Source organism: Tetrahymena thermophila (assembly GCF_000189635.1).
Source record: "Tetrahymena thermophila SB210 genomic scaffold scf_8254487, whole genome shotgun sequence".
NCBI lineage: Eukaryota > Ciliophora > Oligohymenophorea > Hymenostomatida > Tetrahymenidae > Tetrahymena > Tetrahymena thermophila.
The window spans coordinates 107,615-121,379 of record NW_002476262.1 but is presented as its reverse complement, the minus strand read 5'-3'; the positions used below and the strand labels follow the sequence as shown (position 1 = coordinate 121,379).

The 13,765-nt window shown below is 22.5% G+C and overlaps 5 protein-coding genes across 5 annotated transcripts; 1 reads left to right on the top strand and 4 right to left on the bottom strand. All coding sequences in view use genetic code 6, as the record gives it.

The window, feature by feature from the left end:
* Positions 1–261: 261 nt before the first annotated feature.
* Positions 262–1,922, bottom strand: TTHERM_00499590 (rhodanese-like domain protein; the record flags this gene model as incomplete). The annotated part of the gene is made up of 9 exons (XM_001022217.3): positions 262–812; positions 879–993; positions 1,049–1,110; positions 1,180–1,249; positions 1,300–1,410; positions 1,469–1,522; positions 1,589–1,665; positions 1,723–1,816; positions 1,878–1,922. 9 exons carry the CDS (start codon positions 1,920–1,922, stop codon positions 262–264), a joined length of 1,179 nt encoding a protein of 392 aa, XP_001022217.2.
* A 666-nt stretch (positions 1,923–2,588) lies between these two features.
* TTHERM_00499580 (Lmbr1-like motif protein) lies at positions 2,589–6,239 on the bottom strand (the record flags this gene model as incomplete). Its single annotated transcript, XM_001022216.2, has 14 exons — positions 2,589–2,619; positions 2,680–2,759; positions 2,813–3,255; positions 3,307–3,406; positions 3,472–3,540; positions 3,601–4,085; positions 4,140–4,336; positions 4,391–4,485; positions 4,544–4,666; positions 4,728–4,841; positions 4,908–5,242; positions 5,305–5,404; positions 5,597–6,082; positions 6,174–6,239. The coding sequence occupies 14 exons, from the start codon at positions 6,237–6,239 to the stop codon at positions 2,589–2,591; spliced, it is 2,724 nt and encodes a 907-aa protein (XP_001022216.2).
* Positions 6,240–6,697: 458 nt separating this feature from the next.
* Positions 6,698–8,209, bottom strand: TTHERM_000499579 (LMBR1-like motif protein; the record flags this gene model as incomplete). The annotated part of the gene is made up of 5 exons (XM_012799241.1): positions 6,698–7,412; positions 7,464–7,515; positions 7,582–7,893; positions 8,009–8,070; positions 8,145–8,209. The coding sequence occupies 5 exons, from the start codon at positions 8,207–8,209 to the stop codon at positions 6,698–6,700; spliced, it is 1,206 nt and encodes a 401-aa protein (XP_012654695.1).
* Positions 8,210–8,961: 752 nt separating this feature from the next.
* Positions 8,962–10,902, bottom strand: TTHERM_000499578 (LMBR1-like motif protein; the record flags this gene model as incomplete). Its single annotated transcript, XM_012799240.1, has 8 exons — positions 8,962–9,006; positions 9,061–9,197; positions 9,248–9,582; positions 9,643–9,874; positions 9,933–10,492; positions 10,549–10,613; positions 10,671–10,717; positions 10,812–10,902. The coding sequence occupies 8 exons, from the start codon at positions 10,900–10,902 to the stop codon at positions 8,962–8,964; spliced, it is 1,512 nt and encodes a 503-aa protein (XP_012654694.1).
* Positions 10,903–12,121: 1,219 nt separating this feature from the next.
* TTHERM_00499570 (parkin co-regulated protein) lies at positions 12,122–13,521 on the top strand (the record flags this gene model as incomplete). The annotated part of the gene is made up of 8 exons (XM_001022215.3): positions 12,122–12,212; positions 12,357–12,435; positions 12,620–12,707; positions 12,791–12,883; positions 12,942–13,032; positions 13,089–13,196; positions 13,266–13,307; positions 13,364–13,521. 8 exons carry the CDS (start codon positions 12,122–12,124, stop codon positions 13,519–13,521), a joined length of 750 nt encoding a protein of 249 aa, XP_001022215.1.
* Positions 13,522–13,765: the final 244 nt, after the last annotated feature.

The window sequence follows — 13,765 nt, the reverse complement described above, 5'->3', positions numbered from 1 at the left end:
TAATTAATTAATTAATAATTTCTCCCCACCTTTCCCATAATAAGTCAAATAAACTAAACCTAGCATGTTAAAAAATCCAAAACGATATCATGCATCAGATAAATTGTGATGAAATTAAATTTGAATTATTTATATATCTATAAAGTGAATTTTAATTATAAGATGGATAAAATCTAAAAACAAAAATATTTATTTTTAAACAAAAAAATAATTTAACTAATAATATAAAAACTCTTTTAAAATAATATTTTCTCCTTATAATCATTTTTTATATATCGATTCGTTGTTAGAAAACATAGAATCATTTTGCATGATTGGAGACATTTGAGCTTAGCTCTGCTTCAACTAAGAATTTGTTATGATATTTTATATTTCTTTCTAGTTTTATAAGTCTTTTTTTATGAATACATCACTCATCTCTGGGTATTCTTTATAGTTGCTTCTCTTATTAATTTTGTTAGGGGTTGTGTTCTACCCACCGATGTGAGATGGAGTATTGCTTTTCGATACGACAGGCTTTTAGACAGAAGCAGATCTTTTTTGAATAGTAGACTAAATATCTGACTTACCAATGGTACTTTTTTGCTATATGCTAGCTTGTAATTTAGAATTGGCTGTAATTTGAGATTTAGCATTACTCATTTATGAAATTTATGATTTGTTAGTAACTTGTGATTTAGCGTTACTGACTTATGAAATTTATGATTTTGCAACTGAAACTCTTGATTTATTATCTTCATCTTATTTTTTGATTACTGGTATTTTTTTTCCATCAAGTTCTTCAGGATACTCCTAAACAAATTTTTCAATACCTTGAGATTAAATAAAATAATAAAAATTATTTGAGTGAGTGATAAAAAATAAATAATTTCGATTACCTCCAGATAATAAAAATACATTTTCGAATCCCTTTTCAGCTAACTTTTAAGCAATTGGAATCCCATTTCTTTCATCAGAATGATATATAATTATTAATTTATCTGGTTAATTTTTCTAATTTTAATAAAATTTAATATATTAAAGTAAATACATATGGTGAAATTCTTACAAATCTGTAAACTGCAGGAATGAATTTATCTCTTGAAATATTAGGTGCAGGAAGGTTAATAGCTAAATAAAATTAATTTATATATCTTAATCTTTATTACAAAATTTTAGTAAAACTAAATAATTAATTACATTCTTTTATGTGATACAACTCAAAATCTTCTGGCTCTCTTGTGTCCAAAAGAAGGAAACAAGTATTATCCTTTTAAAAATTATTCAATAAATATAAAATAGTGCAAATAAATTTGTTACTGTAATGCCAAGATTTTCAGTTGCATATGTTACAGCTGAGATGTAAGTAGCTTGACTGTTGATGCTTATTGGATTGCTAACTAATGACATATTATCATGAACATATTGTTGCTAATTAATTAGACAAAAATGCTTAATATTTTCTAAAATTTATTCAACCAAAGATTACTTAATCCTTGTTTTCTTCTCCTAGTTGATAAATGCTTTCAAAATTTCTATCTTACTGGAATTATATTTTGAAAAAATTAGATTGTTGTAAATTTAATTTTCTAATTCTATTAAGTTTTACTTTCAAAAGATTACTCAATGTTGAAGTCTTAATCCTTTTAAATAGCTCATTTTTTCTTTTTGCAACTGCTTGATCACCTAAATTTATATAAATTTACTGTTTATTTATAATTACCTCTTTACTCAAAAAATTACTCATAATATTAATATCTTTTATTGTAGTTCCAGTTTTTAATGTTCCCTGCACATAATCATATTTATTAGTTTTAGGAGGTTTTTTATCTAGTGGCTATTTAAATTAACAAGAATAAATATTATCAAATAACCTATTTTTCCTAAATACTGCTTACATTTCCTTTTCCTGGAATATAACCTATAGGGCGCTTATCAACCATTTTATATACAAAATATGCTATTCTTTTGTTAATTTTTAATTTAAGAAAAAACTTTGAAAAATTTAAATAGATATTATCTAAAGAAAATCAAAACAAATTTAATTTCTTGGTTGATTGATTGATAATAGGAATCAAATAAATAGTAAAATTGAAATTTAGATATGAACTTAACCAACCAATTATATATCTATAATAATAATAAATTTCATTTTTCTAAAAGTTTTACTATTTTTAATTTACTGTTAATGAATTCAATTTAATTATCTTAAATTTTTTAGTCTATTATAAAAAATTAATGAGTTTTGATTACAATAGATTACTTAAATTGTTTATAAAATGTAGCATTGAAAGTGCTAAGTTTCATAATTATTAAAAATTTATACATATCAATAATTAAGGGTTTATATATCTATGAGTAAAAACTACAATAAATAAAATAAATTTTAATCAAAAATCAAGTATAAATATTATTAAGATCCAGCAGAATACGAAGGTTTGGTGTGGAGAAATTAAATTAACATAATGGAAATCTATAAACAATACATAGTAAATTAAAGAGAAGAGCGTGTTTTATTATTATAAATTTTAAGATAGATTTTATATATTCTAAATTAAATTAATATTTTTGGTAATAAACTTTTATGGATTGGATTTGTTTATTGTCACTCAATAATATATTTTCTTTTTGAGTTTTTTCCTAATAAAAAATAAAAATATGTTTTTAATTTTGTTAAAGAATATCAATCAATCAATTTACTTTTTTTATGTTTCTTCTTTAGAATATTAATTGATCTCACTCTTTAAAATTTCATCGAAAAGTCTAGTTTCTTCGTTTGACTAATTAAAAATATCAAACTAAATATTGTTTTTTGATAAAATATTTAATTTACGAAATTTTCTTGCTGATTAGAAGAGTTATATCCTTAATAAGAAGAATTATCATTAGTTCCATATTAATCTTAGTTTTAATTATTTGCAAACTATGAATGTTAGGATGGATAAAATTTAACTTCTTTTCCAAAAGGGGAGAGCTCAGATAAAATTGTTGATTAAGGTTATTATAAATGCTATTAGTAAAACTATGAAGAAGAATTTTTATTTGTATTCTATCCCACAGTATTTGTATATTATAAAGATTGATGTGAATTTTGTTAGTTAAGTTATAATGGAGTTAGTGCAGAGTTAAAATTAGGTTATGTAGCTGAAAATTAGCTTTATGCTTGCTAATGGCTTCTTTATGATCCTCTTTGCTTTTAATTATATGAAGGCGTATTCACTGTTGATCTGTCCAATGGAGTGTTTGCTCCATATGTATTTTTCAGATATGTCATTTCTTTAAAATAAAAAATGTTAAAATCAATAATAAAAATAACTAAAAACTTACTATTTTTTATTGAATTTAAATCCTTTTTTTCGTTAATAATTTAAATCCATTCAGCAGGAAGAGGCTCACAAGTATAATAGTCACCATGAGGTAAGTATATCTATGAAATATATTATAATTTAATACCCAGTTTTAAAATTAGTCAAATAAATAAATTTATTTTACTCCTTCATGCTCAGATAGCTTTATCCTTGAAACATCTATTAACCCAGCATTAAACATGCCGACAGTTAGCTGAAAGATAAAAAAAAATATATATATTTTAACTTATAAGTTAACAAAAATTTAAATTACATTTAAACCCCATTTAAGAATTGGTAAAGTTTTCCCTGAAAAGACCTTGTAATATTCTCTTTTGTTAACTTTATCACTTAGGAAATCTTGTAATTCCAAATCTAAAACACCTATTTTTTATTAATCGCAATACAAATTCATAGTCAAAACTTATTTCTAATGAATATATGAGTTAATTCCTTTTCTTCCATTAGTGAAGAAATAGCATATCCTTATTTTATTCAAACCTACTATGCAAGTATTATCTTTAGGATTTACTAAAGCATTTTATAAATCTAATTTATATTTAACTTTTTAATCAAATATTGTATATTCTATGAAGTAATTTTTATTATAATCTTCTCTTTCTATAGGTATGTCTCTCATATAATGTAACAAAATCATCATTCTGTATCTATCAAGTTATTTCTATACTTTATTATTTATTTTTGGTTAATTATTTTTCACTACCAATTAAGTGTTAGGAGCGATATCAAGTACCCAATCTTTAATATAAAAATCTTTAAATATCCATCATCTATTTTAAATTATAATATTACTTCCATCATCCTATTCCTCTGGTTTTTATTTTTACATGCCACTTAAATCTGAGTTATCTGCTCCTCCATTTGCTTAATCAATTTAATTTAAGCTAACCAAGTTGTATTTGGTTTCTTCATTACAAGGAATTCCAAGTAATTTAGCAAATTGGTATTCTTATTGAATAAGTTTTTCTGTTTCAGTATAAAGTGTGTAGCTATTTTCAAAATAATGTTAGATAAAATATTTGATAAACAAATCAAGTATTCACCATGTTTTGCAGACCTTGTGCTCTTGATACAAAAGTGGAGTATCTACATGCTTAATATCAGATCTAGCTAACCATGGAAAATTTTTGCTTCTGTGCTTTATATTTATAAGAAATGAATAAATTAAACATGCTTTTTATTAAACTTCAATTTACTAACAAATGCTTGTCTGTCTAAATAATCATTTTTAAAGTCATTTTATGACAAAGTTCATTTTCTGGAAAAACAGTTTCACAATACTTACAAATTTTAACTTTTTAATATTTATTCTTATTTTACTATTTTTAGAAAAATAATATTTAAAATGAATGAAAATCTTATCGACATTTTAAAATATACTTATGAATTATCTTCTTTTACTTCTAAACCCATATCATCACCATAATTTAAAATCTTTTTTGTATTTATTTCTTCAGGTATAGGATCATCAAATACAAAGCCCTTTACATTTACCTATAGTGATTAATTAATATAAAAAAAATTTATAAATTTTAAATTTCATATCTTCAAGAATTTTACCATCCACCAAATGCCAGACTCATCTTTTATGAAGTCACAGATAAATTCTTTAAATCCAATATTCAAATTATTATGTAAATATTTTAAAATGTTCTTAATATAGGGGACAGTTTCATCAACATATTTTCCTCTGCAAGTATTTACTATAGTGCAAGAATTCATAATATTTGGGTTTGTTATATATTTTTATTATTCAGGTATTTTTTCTTCAGAATAGAAATCACTTTTATTAGTTATAATCCAACAGTATGGATTTCTATCCTTCCTCCATACTGTTCTGCAAATGAATGCCTTAGGACCATTTGATTTGATGAATTTTTAAATCACGGTTGGCTCTTGATTATTTGATAAAAATTAAGAATTGATATACAATCAAGATATTACTGGAATAACTTACCTCTGACTTAAAAAGTATTTGTAACAGTGGTAAGAAGGTCTCTGGAGCTAACTAATTTGACTTAATTACCTGCTATATTCAATTAGTCCCTAAATTGTATCTTTAAAAAATATAATATTAGCAAACTCTATTATATATTGCTATAAAAGTTATATAATTAAATCAAATTATTTGCTCGTTCGTTTCAAAAATATTAACTATTTATCTATTTTTTATCACAATTTTAATTCTATTCTAAATCTGTTGCTGTATAAATTATATTTTCTCCTATTTTCTTAATATTTTAAATTACTTTTTTAACAACTGCAACTAATTCGTCTGGTGATGCATAATTCGATAATTTGGCTGCTACACTCTTAGAAGTAAATGAATCAGTACGATAAACATGACCATCGGGTGAAGAATAAAACCACATTGGTGGGAAGTTATCATCATTAAGAACAATTGTATCTGGTATCCAAACTTTCAAGCGATTATTTTTACTTTACTTAACTTCTCCTTCAGGTAAATCTGGTTTTCTTGCCATATATTTAGTGAAAAGTAAATAGGGCATTAATGTTTCTTTGGAATATCTATATTGTCTTTAATCTTCAGGTTAATCCGCATCATAAAATTAAATCTTTTCTAGCAGCTATTCATATTTTTTTCTAACAATTTCCTATTTTTTTTTCTTAAGGACTAAAGGATCTATAAAATCTAAAAATGGCAAATTATTTTTTTATAATTATTGCTGGTACTCCTATTAAGTTGTTGTGATAGAAGTCATTTCACGATCAGCCTATTTTTTAATTATGAAAGTTTTGTAAACTGCTAAATAAATGTCATCTCTATAAAATACTAAGATTATTCAATTATTAATGCTCACTTACTCTTGGAAAAGCTGTCGTTGGCCTTTTATTAGGAGTTATAAATGGAACACTTTTACTTGAATTCATAAATAATAATCCTTTCAAATGAAAATATTTTTTAATTTATATAATCTTTAAATTATTAAGTCAATTTTTTTGTTTCAGTCAATTTTTATAAAGATTATGATTTAAACAAAAAGTTATCTTTATATCATTCAAAGATAGCAAATAATAAATAAATCAATCAATCAATCACTCAACTCACTATTAATTAAAAGTATTAGATACAGTAGAAATATTATTCACATTTTTAAATGTTTATGTAATAAATATTTCTAATTTAAATTTTTTTCAATAATTTTATTTTACTAATTATTTAAAATTTTTTTAAATACTTAAAACAATTTCATAATTTTCTTTTATAACAAAGAAATATTACACATATAATATTATTAAATTTATTTGACATAAAATAAAATTTAACAGTTTAGTCTTGTGTCTTTTTTAGAAGTATTACTTTAAAATATATTTTTAAAAAATAAATCTCAAAAATAATTGGTTATTATTAATTCAATTAATCTTAATGACTTTCTTACAATATATTTTTTTACTTATCTATTTTCATCATGAGATAGGTCACTAAATATAATTAGTCTTTTAAGCTATTTTAAATCACTTACAGGTAATGGTTTTTTAGAAGAGCTAAGTGTGAAAAACGATTTTTCTGCATCAATAATCAAAGTCTCTATATTTTTTGATTACTATATTGATTTTGCAATCTAATCAACAATATTTTAGTTCAATTAATTAAAAACTCTTAAGTTAAGTTCAAGGTTTCTAATAGAATTATTCTCAAAAACTAATATTTCAGCAAAATTATTAGGAATATTAAGTTCATCTCTATTCCACTTAAAATCTTAATCTAAATTTTTCAGTGTAATCTTCTTTTGAAGAGAATTTTTTAAATGCAGATATCCAGATTCAGTAATATAATTATTCTATAAACTGATTGATATTTATTCGAGCTACATTAATTGTTCAATCGCAAAACAAATACTAGAAATACCTTTGTCTGTTATTTTATTTTCACTAAAATGTAGTCTTAGCTCATTTATAGAAGCTAATTTTGAAAGACTTTGTCCTAATTTTAAAACAAATTCATCTTAAATTTATAAGTTAGTTATATCTAAGTAAAAGGATTGAAGGCTTTAAGCAAAAGAAATACTTTTAGCCAGATTATTTAACTGAATTTCCTAAACACTATTATTTAATATTAATTAAACTCTTTTTAATTTTTTTAATTTTGAAAACAATATCTCAGAATCTTAGAACCCATCCCCAACTATTTGGGTGCTACTCATATCTATATTAATAGACTCTAAATTTACCAGATTACTCAATGATTATATTAGTAACTTATTAATATTACTATCGCAAATCAATAAATCAATTTAAGTCAATTCTTATAATTTTGATAAATCTAAAAATATCTACTTATATTAATCTAAAGAAACATGTTAGTTAGTAATTTGAAGCTTAAGGATCTGTAACTAAGGTAAGTATTAAAAACCTTTTGCTAATTTATATGCATTTTCACAGAAATTTATATTTTCTTAATGAAAATTCAAATTAAGCTAACGAATTGATGGTTTGATTTCTTCAAATAACTCATAATTAGTATTAGGATTATCTATTACTTCGTAGCTTTAATCATCTAAAATAAATTAATTGCTCTATTCATCTATATTCATTAAATTAATATCTAATACCCTTATATTTGGGCTTGCAGTTAAAGTATTTACAATTTACTAAAATGTCTATATGTCAAAATAAGACTCTTAGAATAACATATTTACCTCGCTCAGTTAAGAAAACCTTTATAATAGTTGCTTCTGAGATTAGCTTTGGGAATACTAGACTATGTAAGAGTTTTAAAATTAGATAGATAGGCTTCTTAAAGTGTTAGGATTTGAGATGTAATTAATAATTTACAATAGTAAATCTCCTTTAATTGTAGTTTCTTAAAATTCTAAATGCAATTTAGCTACATTTTACATAAGTGATAGTCCTAAAAATATGTCCTCATTTAGTTTACCATTTATACTTAAATGGATTGTAATTAATTGTTAATTAGCTTCAAAATAGTTTTTTAGTTAATATAAAAGTTCCTTTTCAAGTAAAATAGAATTATCAATTTATAAATCTACTCTAGTTTAATAGGTATTCTAATCCAAGTCAATAAATTATTTCATCTAGATTAAATGATTTTTAGGTATTTTTAATATATGAATCTTTTAATATCTTTTGATTTTAAACTAATTTTATAAAATATTAATAATTTTTTCTAATCAATTTTTACTTTTAATTATTAATTAATAGTAGAGCTAAGTAAATAATTTTCTGCAAATCTCTCTAAAAAATTCAAACTAAAAATCATTAACAATCTGAGCAATTTTAAGAATTAAAAAAAAATAAAAATAGCTAGCACTCATATATCTATAATTTATAAAATTTAATTGTGTAGTAAAAGCTATCTAATGAATTACTATTATAGGTTTATATATAAATTTTAATAAATTAATTATTTAATGATGAAGAAATAAACGAATAATTTAAAAACTGTAGACATAAATATGTTTTAGATAAAGATTACAAAATATTTTAGTGTAATATAATTTTTATTTATTTAATAATTATTTAATTGATAATTTAATTTGAAATTTTATAAAAACTTTGTAATTCATGTTTATTTATAGGAAATTTTTGTGTAAATTGCTAGAAATGAACTTTCAATAAAGATTTGTTTAAATCACTTAATTTTTATTTTTTATAACTCTTCTATTTATTATAAAGCCTTTTTTTATTAAAAATAATTTTAATTTTAAATTTTGATTGATTATCAATTTACTTTTGGTTTGTCAGATCTTTTTAAAAGTAAGTAGGCAAGGGTTAAAACTGACCAAATTACTAAAATATACTCGAACACATTGTTTTTGTAAAAGTATTAAAAGAACTTAAGATATCTAACTTATTAGTTGAACAAAACTAATTTTTAAATATTAATTAATGTATATTCATGCAAAATTAATTTTTACTATCAATGGTAGTTGATCTTGTATAAATTGAAAGTGCTTTAGTGCAAAACTAGCATATAGAGACACTACAGATTAAAACTAGGTTTATATTAAATAAGAAACTGTTCATCCATGTTTCATTTATTTTCATAGGATGAATAGTAAATATGAAGGGAATTCTAAGTCCAAACTTGATATTTCCTTTTTAGACACAAAACAGCAAGTGAAGAGCTAGACCAGCGAAGAAAACTGTTGCTAAAAAGTTTACTCCTGAAGCTTCTATATCTGTAAGCATTTTATTTAAGAAAGGAGATGATGGAAAACCTGATATTCCTGGAGCCAAAATATAGATAATACTTTTAAATTTTGAAAGAAAATTATAAATAAATAGCTTCAATATTATTTTAACAAATTACATATGGAGCCACCAGACAATAGATACACCAAATAATAAAACTCCACCAACTAATTTCAAAAACCATACTGCTGGATTCACATCGACAATACTTAATTCTAGCTTAAAAATATCATAATCTCTCTCTAAACTTAAAACTGAAACTCTAAATTCATTAAAAGACTTTTCAAAATCTTTTTTTTATCTTCTTCTATTCCAAAATCCCTCATCTTCTGATATATTTTCTCCATTTTCTATTTATTTTTATATACAATAACATTAAAATTAATTGATTTTGTTTATGTTTGTTACTTCTAACATTTTTTCCTTGCTCAATTAAAGTTTCTGTTTTTCTTATTAAGATATTCTTAATTTCCTTAGCTTCACTACTCTTTCTAAGCTTAGGTCTGTTACAAAATTCAAGAATCATATCAAGTGGTAATGAGAAAAGTCCTACACCTGCAAAAAGCACAAATAACCAATTACCAATAAAACTAGTGAAAGCCATAACATAAATAACAAATGTAACTTCTAATTCTAAAGTTGTATTATTAGAAACCTAACTTGGAGTAAAGTTTGAAGGAATTTAATCTCCTGCATTTAAAAATGAGCTAGGACTCAAAGTTGTGGTAATAATGGTAACAGGTATTTAAGCGTATTTTAAATATGCCCAAGATACAAAGTAAGCAATACTAATAACTATAAAAAGACAAATTTCATAACAAATAGCTGTAAATACTCTGGAAACAATAGGTTTTTCATCGTCAGTTTCATACATAAACGATGCAAATGGTATAATTATACTAACCATTATAGCAACGCACATATAAATTATATACCAAAAGGTTGTCATATCTAATCCAGCATCATTCCTAACAAATTCAATATTTCAAATTAATTTTTTATATTTCATAATTATATTATTTACCTTGAGTTAGACACATCTAAAGGCAGGATTAAAACTTAAGCCCAACTAAGTGTCATACCAGCAATCTATAAATAGAATATTAAATTAATGTAATGCAAATTTAATTATAATTTGATAATTACGACTACAATCTTACAAAACAGTGACGTTCCCCAGCCTCTATCTTCAGCTATTAAATAAAATATTTTAAGTTAATTAAAACGTTGCTATTAGCTTAATCTAATTGGTTTTATTTCTTATTTAATTTAATTAAAATGAATTACGATGACAATACAAAACTAGAAGATAAAAACTTGCTATGACTAATAAAATAGCTAGGACAATAGTTATAATAATTAAAAATACGTCAGCCATTTATCTAGAGAAGTTAAAATTATTAAATGTTTCTAATCACTACTACTTCTTTCACTTTTTTAAAACCTATGCTTATTATTATATCTTTACTTTTTGAAGAGATTTTGATTTATATCTATGCTATTAACGAAAAATTAATTATATTGTATAATTCTTAATTTTTTATTTAAAAGACGGATCAAAAAAGCAGTATTGAATGTAAACAATTTAAATACCTTGAAAATGTTAAATGAGTTAAATAAGCAAACAAATAAAGATTAAATAAAGAATGACTATCACAATCTGTCGAATATTAATTTGATAAAATCGCATATCTATTTTATCTAATTCATCTATTTTATTGAATTTCAAATTTACTTATAATATATTTCTTAAGTTAGCTATAAACTAGAATGCAAGCTTTATTTATAAAATAAAATCATTCCTTACAAAACCTAAATTTTTTTCTATTTAAAAAATAAAAAATGAATAAAAATTATTTTATTTAAAATAAATTATTATTTGAGAGCTCAGCTTTATTTTAAAGACATAAAATTCTGTAAATTTTTTAATTTAAAAATTGTTAAATATATTTTTTTGTGAAAATTATTTATGAAGGCTAAAATAAATAACTTAAAAATGATATCTATCCTTAATTTTGAAGCTAATAAAATCTTTATTTGGATGGATTATTTTATAATCTGAAAATTCATTTAAAAAGTAAATTAAATTTAAGAATAACTCTTAAAAATAAATCTATAATAAAAAACAATATAAATATTTATTTTAAAAAATCGATTTATTTAAATCAAATAAATTATAAATAACTATAATAGACATATAAGCTATCTTAAAAATTATTGAATAAATATACATTAAATAATTTGATAATTTCTAATTTATAATGAAATGCATTTTAATAAATAAAAGTAAAAATATGTTTTAATTTTCAAATGAAAATGATGAAGATTATTTAACATCAAAATTTTGTTCGCTGTTAAATGATAATAATTAATGGTTGTTAAGTTTTACTTATTACTTATTATTTATTAAAGATAGCGAATAGTTTTTATAATTAAGCAAATAAAAAAAAAAGAAACTCATTTATATTTTATCATTTTTTTATTGAATTCATATAAATATTAATTAAAAAACAAAAAATAGAAAAAGCAAAAGAACAGAAATAATAAAAAAGCAATTCATATAAATTTAATAATTATTTAGAATAGTTAGTATAAAAATGTAAAGCTTAAGCCCATCTAGAAAAGTTAAACCAAATAACACAACTCATTTATTAAATATTTCATCTAAGTTCACTGGAACTGGTGGAAGTAAAATAGCATTTCTTCATAATATAAATTAAAATTTCAATTCACTTTGGATTTAAGCCAAAGAAATGATCTATTGAATTATTTGCTTGCTACTAGATATTAATTAATCATTTTTTTTAATAATTATCTTATCTTAATCTATAGATTGCTCATCACTTGCTCCTAAAAAGGTATAACCTATCCCTAAAGTAAAAAAAACTGGTATTTTTGAAGCTAAAGCTATGTAAATATTTTAATTTAACATTTTTTAGAGTGAAAAAGATTTAGTTTTAAGTGAAAATATAATATATATACAGTTTCATAAAACAAAAATGAATAAATGATAATAAATTCTATATTCAATATGCAAATTAACATGCTAATAATCCTTTTATTAATTTCTCCTTTTTATAAATAATTTAAATCAGTGAAGCTGTTGAAATTAATCTCTTCAAAAAGTATTATGATAGAGGTGATTTACCTATAGCAGTCAACTTCCACGGAGCTCACCGCAAGGTAATTTCTTATTGATTACATTGAATTTTATAATTAGTTTTTAGACAAATAAACAAAATTCAACTTTTTATTAACTTAATTAGATTTCATGGAAACTTGAACCTGAATTGTTAGATTACCATTTATATTTGCCTATATTTTTTGAAGGACTTAGAGAAACTGAAGAACCCTATAAAGTAAATTATTTCATAATAATGCCCGAAATTTTTTAATTAAAATTTGATTTAAAATCAGTTCTTGGCTGATCAAGGATGTGAAGAATTACTTGCTAGAGGTGGAGCTAAAATATTTGCTGTGCTTCCTCAATTAATTATTCCTATTAAGAGTAATAAATCATTAATTTTTAATTTAAGAGAGAGTAATATTTTTCGCAATATATAGAGGCACTTAGCACAAAGAGTCATCCAATTATGTGCACCACTTTAAAGAAAATATAAAAGTTAGTTACTTCAAGTGATATGATTGGTGAAGCTCTAGTTCCTTACTACCGTAAAATATATTATTATTAAAACAAAAATAAAAAATAAATAATTAAATCTATTTTTGTTATAAATTAAGGTTAAATTTTACCAGTGATGAATATGTTCAAAAATAAGAGATGTAATTAAATTAAATAATTTTTATTGTTAAAATTACATAACTTCTATAAATTATAGTGAATATTGGAGACCATATTGACTATTCTTAAAGAAAAAATGAGAATTTATCAGATCTAATTTAGGAAACATTAGAAATACTTGAAAAGTATGGTGGAGAAGATGCTTACATTAATATTAAATATATGATTCCAACTTATGAAAGTTGCATGTTCTGAAAACTTATTTCGAATGTCATTTAGTTTTAAATTTAGCTGAGGTAATAAATAAATAAATATTGTTAAATCTATTTGGCTTGGAGAATAAATAATAGATGTAAAATAAAAATTATAAACTAGGGTTTTTAAAGCTAATTATATAGAAATAAAAATCTATAGATTTAATACAAATTACTTCATATTTATTATATATACTTAGTACTTTCTTCGTATCTCAGCTTTTCTTTATATTAATTTATTTTTT